Raw genomic sequence first — 13,979 nt, 5'->3', positions numbered from 1 at the left:
GATGAGGCTGAGCTCCAGACCTACTCCTGCTCCATTGCAGAGCTCAGCACAGAGTAATGGTTATCTGGACAGCATTTTTGCATTTCTCTACCTCATCCTGGTCTGGAATCCCCCTCTTTGTGTGCTGACTTGCTGCTCTGCCTGGGGGAAAAGCCCCATAAAAGTCCTGTGCCACCTTGCTCTCTGCATGACAGACAATGCTGAAATAGCTTGCAAAGGCTGCTATTTCTTGTCTGGGAGGCATGCTGGAACATGGAGGAGCTCTGGCATACGGTTAATGAAGACAAGTGTTATGGCTACTATTTGCTTTTATTGCGTAAATGAATCCTTTGTGCCTTTCCAAAGGGGAAGGGTAAATCATAAGATCTGCCATCCTCTGACCTGAAAGAATTGTGTTACCTTGGTGTAGTCCATCCACCACTAGAGAAAGGAGTGTCGAGCACTGGTTAGCAGTAATTACCTTGCAGAGGAAACACAGGCTGTAACAGGAGGTGACCTGCCTGCTTCCTTTCAGCCAAGACAGGAGTGGGGAACTTGGCTACAGCTATGGCTCCCTTGTGTACTGGCACCTGGGGACTCTGCTGCCAGGGCCACAGCACCAGGACATTGCTGGTACAGGTCTCCCAGTACCAGAGCAACAGCCAACACCAGCTAAGGGATGCTGCTGCATGCTGATGGGCAATGAAAAGGCAATGGCAGTGCTTCGCAGAATAGTTGCAACCGCTACAGCAGGGGCTGTGTGGGGAACAGAGCTATGAAACGCTTTGTGTCTCCTGTGCAGGAGGAGATAAATAGGGATGAGATGGGTCCGCTCTCACTGATAATTTCTTCTGATCTGTTATACTGTGCTAAAAATCTATATACATGCTGGAGCTGACTGCCTTTTAAATTGATGCACTTAATACTTGCATCATTTTGTGCTCCCTGTCTGCAGTTTTCTCTGCTCCCAGGTCAGGGAAGAGACCTTATCTGATTGCTTTTCTTCCTTTTAGTGTTTGCAGTTCAGCCTCACGTGAGGCTATCTGCACAGACGGTACCAAACCCTGGCCTCATGGTTTTGTTCAAGTGTGATGTGGCTCGGCGTACTGCAAGGGTGTTGTTCTGTGTCCCTGCCAGGCGATGTGCAGGGAAGACGGGAAGACCTGAGGCTGTCATGCCTTCTGCAGGGTCTGGGGAGCCTCACCTCAATTCCTTCAGCCTCTGCCTCTGTGGGGCCGGGCAGGAGTCGCTGGCTGGGGACCCAAGCAGTGTTTGGCCAGTGTTGCCCTTGCAGCCCATGGCTGTCTTGTGGGAGTGGTGAGCTGGGGGGCTGGCTGTGACACAGGGGGGAGGCTTACTCTTTTCTGTGGATCCTCACAGAGAGACCATGGCCCCTGTGCTGCAGATGTAGGAAGGCCAGGGGAGCTGAGAGGACAATTTCTTTCTTCTCTGGAGCAAAGAGAAGAGTTGTTGCTTTAAGGACCTGGATGAGGCCACTGAGCTGTCTTAGCACCCAGGGGTGCCTCGCTGTCCTGTGGGGACCACAGTGACCCCAGGAAGTGCCTGCCCTGTAGCAGGCAGATGAGAGAGGAGGCTGCAGAGTGCCGTGGTGAAAGTAAAGCAGGCGCTGGAGCCTTGAGCCTCACATTGTTTGCTCTCTGTTTGTGTCTCTTGGCTATGCCGGTGCCTGGAGGAACACTTACGGAGGAGGCCAGAGCATGAGGAAATATCTGATCCGTTGTCAAAGAACTCACAGGAAGGCACAGGACTGTGTGTCCACAACACAGCAGCGTTTCTGAGTTGCACGTGTTACAGGAACAGCCCCGGCATCTCAGATGCTCATTGAGTACGATCTTGCCTAGGGGACAAATGCTTCCTCAGGAGGTGGTGTATGCTGAGCCCCGTGCAGGATTTCACAGTGCCTACATGTCAAGAGCTGATCCTCTTTGCAGCGCCTTGTCCTTACGGTGCTCTGGGTGCTGGCACTTGAGCTTGGCTCTGCTCTGGATGCGGCCAAATGCTATTTTTAGCTGACTGCTGCAGCCAGGATGGGAGCTGATCACGTGCTTTGTGGACATGAGGAAACAGCACGTGCATCCTTCTCCCTTCATGCTGCAGGCTTTGCTGAGGCAGCGTGTATGGAATCGGTAATGATCCTGGGAAGGAGGCTGCCTTGCCTTGTGCCTATGGGAAGTAGCAGGGAATTAGCACTGCGGGTCTTGCAGTGTCACCTTGTGCTAAATACTGGAGAAAAGTACTTAGAAAACCACTCAAATTCTGTAGGTGTGCCTGAGAAGTCTCCCCCTCCACAACTCTAGGCTCTTTGTGCCTTGGTTTTTATGCACAGCGCGGATGAGGGTGCCTGTGTGTAGCAGCTTAACCCCTTATGCCAGTAATGACAGTATGAAATGTTTGCAGCGCCTGCTGCCTGGCTGTTAGGAGCTTCATCTTGGGATGCTTCGGCATATGTGGATGCTCTTCCTGCTTTCAAAGGAAGGGGGTGTGTATGTGAGATGGGTGCGTAACTCTGCCCTCTTTCTTTTGATTTTACTTTGTTCTTCATTTCTAGCAGGTATGGATGGGAAGAAATACAGCGTGTGGATGTTTTTGCCTCTTGTGTTTACCGTGTTTACATCAGCTGGATTATGGATAGTGTAAGTTACCTTCTGCTGGTAATTTGAGAGAGCAAGTTAGGCTGGGGCAGTTGGAAGTACTGCTGTGGTGTGGGCTGCCTCTTGGTATGGCGAGTCTTTAGGGAATGCTCTGTCCTTGAGTTACTGTGGCTTTGGGAAGGCAAATGACAGGGGCAGGGGCCAGTCTGTGCCAGTTCGTGGCCTGGAGGTTCATTATTTTTCTCGCTGAGTTTCTGTGCTCCCCAGGCCAGGAGTCAGACAAAAATGCAAAAATCCCCTTTCATCACACTGTCTTTAAATGACTGAGCAGAGCTCTTGGAGAAGCACTTAGGCCCTGCTTTGGGGTGCAGACTCAAGATCTGCAGCATCCAGCACCGCAGTGACAACCTGCCAGCGTTGTTAATGCTGACACCTCACTTTCTCACTTCATACAAAAATGCCCACAAGACGTGCATTTCCCTGAGGTGGGGTCTCTCCAAGAATGAAGGCGGACCACTGCAGCATGAATTTGGGAGTGATAAATGTGCAATCAGTATCTGTGCTCAGCTTGAGAAGCAGTTGTATTGTAGGATATGACTTTGGCTGTCCTGTGAATGTTAATTTTCAGCAGCAGGGGCAGTTTAAACCATTTGTCTGACTCCTGTTGCTTGTTGTTCTTCTTGTCCCATCCTCTCTGTTTGTATTAGAACAGCTTTTTGCTGAGGCACCAAGGTAAACCAGATGAATCAAATTATTCAGATTAAAAATGAAAACATTCACCTGGTTGGTTATTTTTAAGGCAGCTCAGTTCAGTGACCCTGTTTGTCTACCTGACCATGCAAAACAGATGCAACACAAAGAAAGGCACATAGTTAGGCTGGGAAGTGAGCAAAACTGCCTGCTTGAGCAGAGGGGAACACAGGCTGCCTCTGCTTGGTCCTTACAGTGAGCTTTGAAACATTTAATGTGGTGTTTGAGGGATATTTTGAATTGAAGCCAGGATGGGGTTTTGCACTGTTTTCATCTATTTTTTTTCCTTTCTTTTTTTTATACAGGTACTTTATAGCAGTGGAGGATAACAAAATTATCCCACTAAATGTACCAGATAGGTAAGAGCCGGTTGTGGGCTTTACGGTCAATCACTTGTTTCTTTAGAATAATAAAGTGGTGAAAAAGCTAAATGGCAAAGAAAATCTTGAATCTGTGTTCCTATGCATTTATCTCTCTTAGGACACCCGGTTCCAAAAGACCACCTTATATAAGGTAAGTGGATGATTTTCTTCCAATTACTGTTCTGACTAATGGTTGTTATTTATGTCTTTGCCATCCTAGAGTTACCATGACACACTTTGTATTTCCCAAGTATTGCAGGTGACGCGCCTCCCGCAAGCTGCGTGTTTAGCCAAGTCATGAACATGGCGGCATTTCTAGGTAGGAACCACCAGGGAAATGTATCTTTCTCTCTCACGATTTGTTTTAAGAAGTCACTGAAACATAAGTAATATCCCATACATCTTGTTCTTGATGGTGTGAAATCATTTAAACTTGCGATTACCGCTGATTAAGACGGTATCGCTTTGTCTTCATTTGTAGAAAGGCAGAATCAGGCTGGGTGCATTTGGACTTTATTGGTTTCTGATTTATTCTCATGTTTTTAGTTGTCTCATCTTGGCCTTGAATCGGTGTTTTCCGTTGTATGGTGGGGTTTTGCTGTATGCTGTGAATGTGAGATAATTGCATGGGAATATCAACGAATGAAGCAACTGATTATGCAAAACAACATCCATACTGAAGTCCTCCCTCACCCCTTCTGAAATTCCATTACTAAATCTTTGGAAGTTCACTGGCATTTTCCAGCAGTGGAAGTAAGAGGAAACATCATAAAGACAAGAAATATCTGAAAAGTACTTGAAAAAGTTGTCTGGTTTTGGTTCTTAAAACTGTTTGTTACTTTCACCTGTATGTATTTTGAGCAAATTATCCCAGACTTAAACAGCAAATAATTCATTCCTTGATTTGCTTTTCTTTAGTAGTACTTGCATTTATCTTTTCCTGTATGGGGTGATTTACAGTTTGCTCTGAGCTATTCTGTCAGTGTGGGTTCCACCCCTACTGCTTGTGGAAGGTACAATGTTTCTTCTCAGAAACCTGGGAAATTCAGTTAAGTTGAGCTTTGAAATTAATCCAGACCTGTACATGCACTAGTAAGATACTTTAACAATCTTAATCTGACATAATGAAAATGAGGCTTGAGATGTAAAGCCTGGTAAAATATGTTTAAAATGAACTTTTACATTAATTTCCTTGTTTCAAGTATCACTCGAGAGTGGAGTTTAGGCATCCTTATGCCTTGTTTCTGTATATGGCTTTGTTTCAAGCTTGGATCTTGGTGTACCTATTGAGCCAGGATCTCAATTAGTAGAAATAATTCTGGCTTCAGTTTGTGCTAAGGCCAGATCTTGCACACATCTTATTTATATGCCTGACACCCAGTGCAATGTGATTACCATGATATGATTTAAACTTCTGCCCCCCCAAACACTTAAACCAACATGTGCATAGAATGCTACTTCTTACGTTAACGTGGCTGTTTGACAGCAGTACACACATGCCTGCCTTTGCAGCTGCTTCCAGGTAAGGTCCCGTTTTTGCAGACCACTCTGTTCATGCAGCCTTTGTGGACCTGCACCAAGTCCCAGCGAGTCCAAGGCCTTTATGAAAGGTCAGGAATTGGCTTGATGATCACTCAACATGTGCTTTGTATGGACATGAGGATAGCAGTCACGAGTGTGAGGAGAGCAGCTGGTGTGAAGAAGGGCAGGCAAACAAAAGGCATTCGGCTTTATGAAGCTGTGCTGTACTGTAGACTTTTGTTGCTGCTTCTTCCCATGACAAGAGGAAATATAACCAGGGAACCTCCAGACTGCAAATGTGTTGTGGGAGATGTGGCAGTAGGCGGCTGTCTTGGCCACAGTGATCATGAAATGGTTGAGTTCAAAATCTCTCACTGGATTTCAAGAAAGCAAACTTTAAGCTGTTCAGGGAGCTGTTTAGCAGAGTACCCTGGGTATCTGCTTTTGAGGGCTTAGGAGTCCATCCGTGCTGGTCAGTCTTTAAGAACCACCTTTTAGAAGCACAGGAGCACACAATCCCACTGTGTCATAAGTTAAGCAAGTGGGGCAGAAGACCAGCTTCGCTGAACAGGGAACTCCTTGTGGTGCATAAGAGGAAAAACAAATTGTATGATCTCTGGAGGCAAGGTCAGGCTTTGCAGGAAGATTACAGAGCTGTAGTTCTTATATGCAGGGGGAAGACACAAAAGGCCAAAATTCAGTTGAAACTGGCCAGTAGTGTGTCAGACAACGAGAAGGGCTTTTTAAAGTATGTTAATAGCAAGAGGTCTAAAGAAAACCTGGGACTGATAGTCATTGAAGATGGTCACCTGACTAATAGACATTAAGATAAAGCAGAGGCATTTGGTGGAGGTTTTTTGCCTCAGTCTTTAATAACACTGATAGACCCTGGGCTGTACGGTCCCCTGAGTCTGTGCAGGAACAGTGACCTTCCATTTGTGGACACTGGAATTGTAATGGACCAGCTGTACCAGCTGAATGTTCACAAGTCTATGGGGCCTGATGGGATTCACACAGACAATTTGCAATATGACCTGCATGCTATCAGTTTGAGCATAAGCATAAGAAGGCGTTTGGCAGCAACTAGTAAATATCCCTGTTCATCTGTATTGCTTTTTAGTGGTTTGGTTTGAATCCCATCTGAAGGACAACTGATTGCCTGGCTTTCTGTGGTGTTCCATGCAGCATTCCCTAGGGAGGGCAAGAATATACAATGTGACTATCTCCTGGGGTTATGCCATATCATATGATGTATCATGTATCATATATATCATGCATCCTATAACTTATCATAGTGTTTGGGCTAATTGTAAACTTGAAAGGACTGCTCTTCCAGTTTTCCCAGAACATTAGTGCCATATTTTGGCTTATGTTCATGGCACCAGGGACACATTCCAGAGGAGGAGAAGAGGCAGTGGGCATTGTGGTGTAAAACCTGCAGAAATATGTGTGTGTCATTCATACATTTTCTAATACAAGCGGAGTTCGATGTACCTCCCACAAGAGAGCTCATGAGTGGAATGAAACTTGATGGAAGCCCAGCTGCTGTAAAGTGAATGCATGGTATGTACGTGATAGACTGTGTGCTAGGAGCTCCACAGGCAAATAGGAAGGTGGTGGTCTTTCCCCCAGAAAATTTGCAGCCCAGCTCCTAGGCAAAAAACACCATGAGAAAAGGAAGCATGGGAGCTTGGCGTAACCGGATTACAAGGGAAATGCTTCCTGTGCTTAATCTCATCCATGAGAGAGAGACATGCAGAAGCACTAAGTTAGGCAGCCTGCAGTGAGCTCTGCCCTCTGGGTGGAAAGAGGGTGAGGGGTCCTGGAGTCCCCAGCCAGGTGGTTATTGCTGCATGTTCTACCTAATGACACACCTTGCATTCTGTTTCCTTCTCAGTACTTGTTATGGCTATCCTGCGCTTCATTCAGCTGAAGCCAAAGGTGCTAAACCCTTGGCTGAACGTCAGCGGCCTGGTGGCGTTATGCTCAGCCTCTTTTGGGATGACCCTACTCGGCAACTTCCAGGTACTGCACTCCCGGCTTGGGCTGCTGTGTCTGTACTGGGAGGTTCCTTTTACTGTGAGGATCTGCTTAGGCCTTTGAGCTACCTGTGATGTGAGCTCGGGAGATAATGGGTCTGGCTGTGCTGCAGCCCGTCTGGTATCTGCTCCGCCACCTCTTTCTGCTGCTTATGTGGCTCCAAGTAACATGCTGAGATGAAGGGCCACAATCATTTTTTACGTGTTCCCAGCATGATTTGCACCAGCATGCTTACACTTGACCTGCCAAAAGCCAGAGCAGAGAACCCATTCAATCTCTTGAGCCCTGGGGGTTGGCATAGATGGTCCTGAGGAAAGGATCGAGCTGGAAGTTTATGTATGCATCTGTGCAAAGAGACGCACAGCTGCCCATGCAGAGTTAGCAAATAGTTCTGTGTCTTTCCTCTAAAACACGTTGTTTGAATCTCCCTCCTGCTTGTCCTCAGGCTGGCCACGAGAGGGACTTTTGCTATGTGAGGGGTGCCTGGATGCCGTCTCTCCGTTCTCGATCTTTTCTGCAGCGTTGCTGCAGACAGACAGGCAGACAGACAGACAAGCTGCCAGTGCCTCAGCGTTGCGCTGTAGGGTTGTGTGTCCACTGTGATCACGGGTGTCTGTTAGGTCTGCAGTGAAAATCAACGCAGTAGCACTTGGATTTCCCCATCCCTTTGCTGTCTCTAATGCTCTGCCTCTCGCATTACGTGTAAGTAGTGACCCCCAATAATGGCAGGAACAGAGATAGGTCAGTGTAGGCTGGCTTCTTCCCTGGGTTTGCAGGCAGGGAGTTGTTTTTCCTGCCAGTACAGAAAAGGTACTTGTTTTGTGGAAGTTGAGTACCTGTTTGGGTCGTGGAGAATTGCAGGAACTTTTTGTCCTTTACAGCCGTCATCTTCTTGTTTGGTTGTTTCTTTTTTCTTGACTGAGGTGTGAGATAATTTGGCTGGTTTGGACCTGATTTTCCTAACTCCACAGCACAAGTCTTGTATTTTAACGAGAACTTCCCAGCTAGGAAGTATGAGGCTTTTGTAACAGCTTTGTCCAGATGTGGGAAGAGTATTTCTAGTACAGAGTAGGCACTAAAAAGCAATTTCAACCTCTCCTTCCTTTTTCACTCCTCAGAGCAAATGATTGTTATTTAAAAGTGGGTACTTTGAATCATGTCTGGTTAGAAATTCTGAATTAATTACTTGTTAGTTACCTGTATCCTTGCTTAGATCTTTTGCCAAGCCAGGAAAACATGTGGTAATGAGACCGTAGTCCATGCTTTTTCCTGCCTGCCTGCTAAGCTGAATGTGGCATATTTCTGATGAAATCATACTTCTGGAAAATTACAGGTTGGGTGTGTTAGCGGGACATTATTGGCTGAGTCCCTTGCACTGTAGGCTACGTTGGGAAGGGCCGCTCAATCCCATTTTTGCCTGCACTGTGATTTGGATCTACCCTTGAAAGAAACCTTGAGGTAGGGAGGAAAGGGATCAGTGAAGGCTCAGTAACTAGACTGTTACCTTGTAGATTGTGTCTTGTTTGATAGGAGTTTGTTAAATGACCAAACAGGAATCAAGGCTGCAGGGAGGAATTACAGACTTTCTAGAAAAGCCTCAGAGGCAGAGGGGAAAAAGGAAATTGTTTGGCTTAAGTCTTGTCCATGCTGGACTTCCTGAATGGATTTGCAGCCTCAAGGGTTCTCCTTGCAGATTCTTGCTTATTGAACCTGTCTGTCCTTTTGCCTTGCAGTATTGCACAGTCACTGAGCCCCATGAGACACGGGGGCCCAAGGAACAGAGAAGCACTTGCACTCCACAGAGATTGTGTTCATATTGCCTCAGACCCCAGTGATCAAGGATGGGCAGGAGAGGGAACAGGCAGTCAAGATTTTCGGTGGGAGAAACTTGCCAAACCAGGAGCATGTGTCTGTGTTTTGGCTTGTGCTAGCTCAATGGAGGTTTCGGGGCTGTGGCTACCCTTTGCCCCAGGCAGCACTGCTCCATGGGGCTGCCACTGAAGGTTGCAGTTTGCATCCGTTGCATAGAGCTGTACAAGACCACAGCAGGTTGTCCTTGCCTGTCCTGGCCATCACATCTAGCCAGGGAAGGATTTGTTTCTGAGCTCTGCATTAGCGAATCTTGTCAGGGAGCTGTGGAGACGGTCACCAAGCAACTGCATTTTCCACTGTGCTTGGGCTTTGGGCAGAAGATCTGGTTGACTGTAACAGCCGTCAGCTCATCTTGATTATGTTACACCTTGCACATCTGCCAGAAGAAATGATGCAGCATCTCTGTCTCGCACCCCAGTGATTCCCACTCTCCTTTATCCCACCCCAGCAGCAATCCAAGGTAGCTAGCAAATAATCCCTGTTGCATCCAAACAATCACTGTTTGTTTTTGTTCCTAGCTTTCCAGCAATGAGGAGATCCACAACGTGGGCACATCACTGACCTTTGGCTTTGGGACCTTGGCGTGCTGGATCCAGTCTGCCCTCACCCTCAAGATCAACCTGAAGAATGAGGGACGGAAAGTCGGGATTCCACGAGTCGCCCTGTCAGCCAGCATCACCCTCTGTGTGGTGCTCTGTATCCTTTTGTCCTGCTCCCTGGGAAGCTGGGTGTTATACGTGTCTGACACCCTGCAGCAGGGAGTGCTGGCTCTTCTCACATGTGTCCTAGGATCTTGAAGCATTTAGGAATGCTACTGAGCTTGTCTTCATGACATGATCCTATGATTGGCTCATTTTACTACTTGTGTTTTTCCAGGATGCACTGCTTCATAGATGGGCTTTCTTTCTTCATAAAGGTTTCTAAATGTTAGTGGTATCCAAAGTTGAATATTGAATTGTATCTATACAATATTGAATAGTATCTATGTGATGTAATGACACCACTGCTTACCGTACACAGTAGCATTTAAGATTATGCAAAATATTGAGATAAAGATTCTCAGGATAACAAAGGAACAAGGAAAGAAGTCAGGTTTCTGAAGACAAGAAGATTTTGATGTGTGTGTTAAAATGCTCCAGGGTTCTGCATCCAGCTCTGCCTGCCTTTTAAGACGGTTATCACAGTAAAAGCTTGCTGGGTCATGTGGACCTCGGGTTAAGACTAGGTGCTTTATGAATGGGATTTGGGCTGTGGGGCCTGTGGTCCCTCAGACTGGATGTACATGTGGCTTCCTCTCCACCTTGTGCCTGTCAGCCCCACTCCAGCCACATGTGCCCTGGGTGTTTGTTTAAGGTGATCCATTCGCTGCATAGTTGCATCAACGTTAGCTCTGGGATAAGCAAGAAGGCAGGAATAAATGGTGAGGAATAAGGTAATTCCCCTCTTTGGGGAACAATTCCTTAGTCACTTGGTTGGTTTGGAACATTTCAGCCAGTGTCCATAGGAATAGCAGATTGGTGTGAAGATGTACTACCAGTTGCCTCTTAAGCTTCCTTGGAAGAATTCATAGCTCAGCATCATGCTTTGGCATTCATAACGTGGGACTTTGCCTGGCTCTTGTGGTGCTCCCCTCATTTGCCCCAAGCCCATAGCTCCCCCAGTGTGTGTCTGGGGTAGGCAGGGCTGCATGCTAGGAGCGGGGCTCCTGCTGCGCTGCCACCTTTGGAGGTTTGTGGCAGGCTGAGAGCAGGAGCAGCCAGGTAAGCCAGGGCATAGCTGCTCCTGTACTGACATGCTGGGTGCACCCAGCCCTGCCCAGCCGCCTGCTTGGTGCTGAATGCCTTGGGCCCTCTGTGGAGGGGTGCAGGCTGAGGCGGGAGTCCTGTTCTTTCCCCCCAGCCCCAGCTTTGCAAGGGCCTGGGGCTGGCTCCCCATCCCATGCAGCTTGTGCATAACTCTTGCACTACAGGGAAAGTAGAAGATCCTTAAATCCAGACACAGAATGCTGTTTGCTGAAATGAAGCTTTGATTGCTTACACTAAGCCCAAGAAGAGTCGTCTCTGATTACCTGCATTGTGCAGTTAAAGCATGGGAGAGACTGCTTGTTTGTTTTACCTGTGAAGATGTGTGATCCTGCATTCTTGGAATGCAGAGGAAATCCTGAGGTAGGAGACCCAGTAGGTTTAGAGATGCACATTGGGCTAGGGCAGGTCCCCAGCTCAGGAAGGTGTCCTCTGCTTCAGTGGAACTGAGATCTGATTTTATGGAGTACTCCAGCACAACCCAAGACACAGCAAGCAGTGAGACCCTTATGCCAGGCAGTGTGTGGTCCAAGTAGTATACACAGGTACACGAGCCTGGAGGACAGTTTCTGGCTCTGACAGTGGTTTTTTTCCTTTCAGTATTACATGCCATATTATGTAGATTGATGCTTCCAGATTTCACAGAAAGGGATGATTTTGCACGTGATGTGAAGAGAACGAAGGATTGCACAGGTTGAAAGGTGTTCCCGTTGCCTCCGGCGCAGAGATCTGTTCCAGTTCCTGCTGGGAGGCTCCTGGCAGGTAGGGGTCCACAGCCAGATCCCCAGCTCGCTGGCTCTGTCACTGGCTAGTTGGGTGTTCAAACAAGCCATTAGGTAGACGTTTATCAGCCTGAATTGGGATCAGGAAGCCCTGGTCCGTATAGGAGAGCTGCTGCTCTCCATGGGTGTTGTTGGATGCCTGACATCCCTTCAATCTTTGACCACCATGTTCATCCTTTCATGATGGCTGGATGGATTGACTGTCATCCAGGGGACTTTGTTAAGATTTCATTGTCTTCCCTGTCGGCTTTCTCTCATCCTGGTTGGTGTCTCTGCTCCCACTAGTTCTCCTTGACTTTCCTCTTCCAGATTTTATCCTCATGGTGCAGGGCATTCACATGCATGCTTCCAGGATCCAGTGGGGCCTGGTGATGTGCTTTCTGTGCTTCTTAGGTACCTTCGCAGCGGAGTTCAGGCACTACAGATTTGAAATCGTTTGCTCTGAGTACCAGGAGAACTTTCTGAGCTTCTCCGAAAGCCTATCGGAAGCCTCCGAGTACCAGACAGATCAGGTGTAGCCTGTCCTCTGGTGGGGGGAGCGGGGTAGGTGTGGTCTCGTGGGTTAAACATGACCTCATTTACACTTCTTTGATGAGTTTATTTTCATGTGCAATCATTATCGTATTGCCAAAGGCCTCTAAGGGTGGCTGTTGTGTTAGGAGCCAAATAGGTGTCTGCTGGAAGAGGAGTGGATCCTTCTCGGTGGCAGCATGAGGGAGCACAAGCTGTTTAGTTTGTGCTACCAATGACTCTTTCTGAGTGACTCTGTCACACTGTTCAAAACGCTCAACAGCCAGTCCTCATGATGCCCCTCCAGGACAGGGCACTCCTCAGCCTGTTCTGCAGAGGAAGAGATGAAGGAAATTGACTTCTCTAGACAGCAGGATTCTTCAGGAGTCGCTGTTTCCCATGTCATCAGACTGCAACTTCTGTGAGTTTCTTGTGTTGTTTTCTTTGCTGCCAACTCGTGTAACTTGGTAGAGTGAGAAAGAATGGCTGTTTCTTCTGGACTTGGAATCGTGCAGTGGAAGACCCCAACCGACTGGCTTTTATGGTGAGCAGGCAGGCGTTTTGTCCAGCCTGGAAGCTGGGTTTGGCAGAAGCTGCTGTGATCAGGAAGCAAGACTTGGCCAGTGCTGCCGTATAGCTGGGCAGACCGTCCTCCGGCCAGAGGAGATGGCACAGTGAGGTGCTGAGCTTGGCTTCGTGTTTCACACTCAGTGGTGGGGACTGGTGGAAGTGAGGCACTGAATTAAGATGGGAATGCCTGTGAGCTCTGAAGATGACCCAGAAAAGGCTGCTTTTTGTAAGTGCATAGTGCTTCTACCACATATCATCTATGGCATTTCAAAAGCTTTTGGTTTTGTTTTTATTCACCAAGAGGGAAAACATTGTTAGCAACACTGGGTTCACCTGCAGTGAGGACAGAACCATTGCAGGTGGTTCTGGGCATAAGGTTTGGTTTTGCTCCTTCGTGCACTTAGAGCAAAAAGCAAGAGCTCAAGGCCCCTGTTTGAAAACCTGACTTTGGGAAGGCTGCATTATTGTCTGTACAGGGGAGCGATCAGAGTTGCTTCTCATGAACACGGCTCCTGTTTTCCACCGTGAGCCAGGCTCAGCTTAGGTCTGCATCTTGTCTGCGCTGCAGGAAAATAAGCAGAAATTAAAATGGTGACAGAAGGTGTTTGAAGGGGAACTCATACCACACCATGGCATTTCCGACAGAGGGAGGAGGCACAAGGGCATTCAGTCTTCTGCAAAGGCCAAAGGCCTCTCCTGAAAGGAGAGACAGTTGGGAAAAACTTGTGTCAAAACTAGTGTAAGTAGAAAGCTTTCAGCCAGCCCTTTATCTTCTGAGGGCCAAAATTTGTTCTCATGCAGCTGTGTTGTAAATCCAGAGCATCTCCAGCCAACAGAGAGTTGTTGTTGCACTGCTGAGGGCCTCCTCCTTGTAGCTGTGTCCTTAGTGGGAAGCTTTCCAAAGGGTGGCCCATGGGCACCCCAGCCACAGAGCTCCTCCTGGGGAAGGGCAGGAGGGGATGGAGCAGACGCAGGTGGGAATCCTCTCACATGGGCACGCACACTCAGTGTATATGGAGCACAAAATAGAGATTTGTTTTAAGGGTGTTTTACTGTAAATAGTCCACTGTGACTTTTTTTTTAATCCATTAATACTTTCAGTTTATCATTTTATATTTTGTAATTTTATCAGAGCAAAAGATTGGTTGTGTGGGTTTTTTTTTTCTTTCTTTCTCTCCT

At 47.5% G+C, this 13,979-nt stretch overlaps 1 protein-coding gene across 7 annotated transcripts in view; it reads left to right on the top strand.

The window, feature by feature from the left end:
- Positions 1 to 13,864, top strand: part of TMEM150C (transmembrane protein 150C) — a 29,254-nt gene extending 15,390 nt beyond the window's left edge. For 3 of the 7 annotated variants that reach the window (XM_030491318.2, XM_030491317.2, XM_032920038.1), the window contains 7 exons: positions 2,549 to 2,633; positions 3,647 to 3,700; positions 3,822 to 3,854; positions 3,955 to 4,022; positions 7,122 to 7,249; positions 9,655 to 9,832; positions 12,030 to 13,655. In XM_030491318.2, coding sequence (XP_030347178.1) covers positions 2,554 to 2,633; positions 3,647 to 3,700; positions 3,822 to 3,854; positions 3,955 to 4,022; positions 7,122 to 7,249; positions 9,655 to 9,832; positions 12,030 to 12,238 — 750 coding nt within the window. In that variant the 5' untranslated portion in view covers positions 2,549 to 2,553 and the 3' untranslated portion in view covers positions 12,239 to 13,655. Of the gene's footprint in view, positions 1 to 2,548; positions 2,634 to 3,646; positions 3,701 to 3,821; positions 3,855 to 3,954; positions 4,023 to 7,121; positions 7,250 to 9,654; positions 9,833 to 12,029 lie in introns of all 7 variants that reach the window. The other 4 variants (XM_030491316.2, XM_030491312.2, XM_030491314.2 and 1 more) reach the window with 2 other exon arrangements.
- The last annotated feature ends 115 nt before the right edge of the window (positions 13,865 to 13,979 follow it).

This window comes from Strigops habroptila, chromosome 7, assembly GCF_004027225.2.
Source record: "Strigops habroptila isolate Jane chromosome 7, bStrHab1.2.pri, whole genome shotgun sequence".
Classification (NCBI taxonomy): domain Eukaryota; kingdom Metazoa; phylum Chordata; class Aves; order Psittaciformes; family Psittacidae; genus Strigops; species Strigops habroptila.
This window is presented reverse-complemented; position numbering and strand designations above follow the sequence as displayed.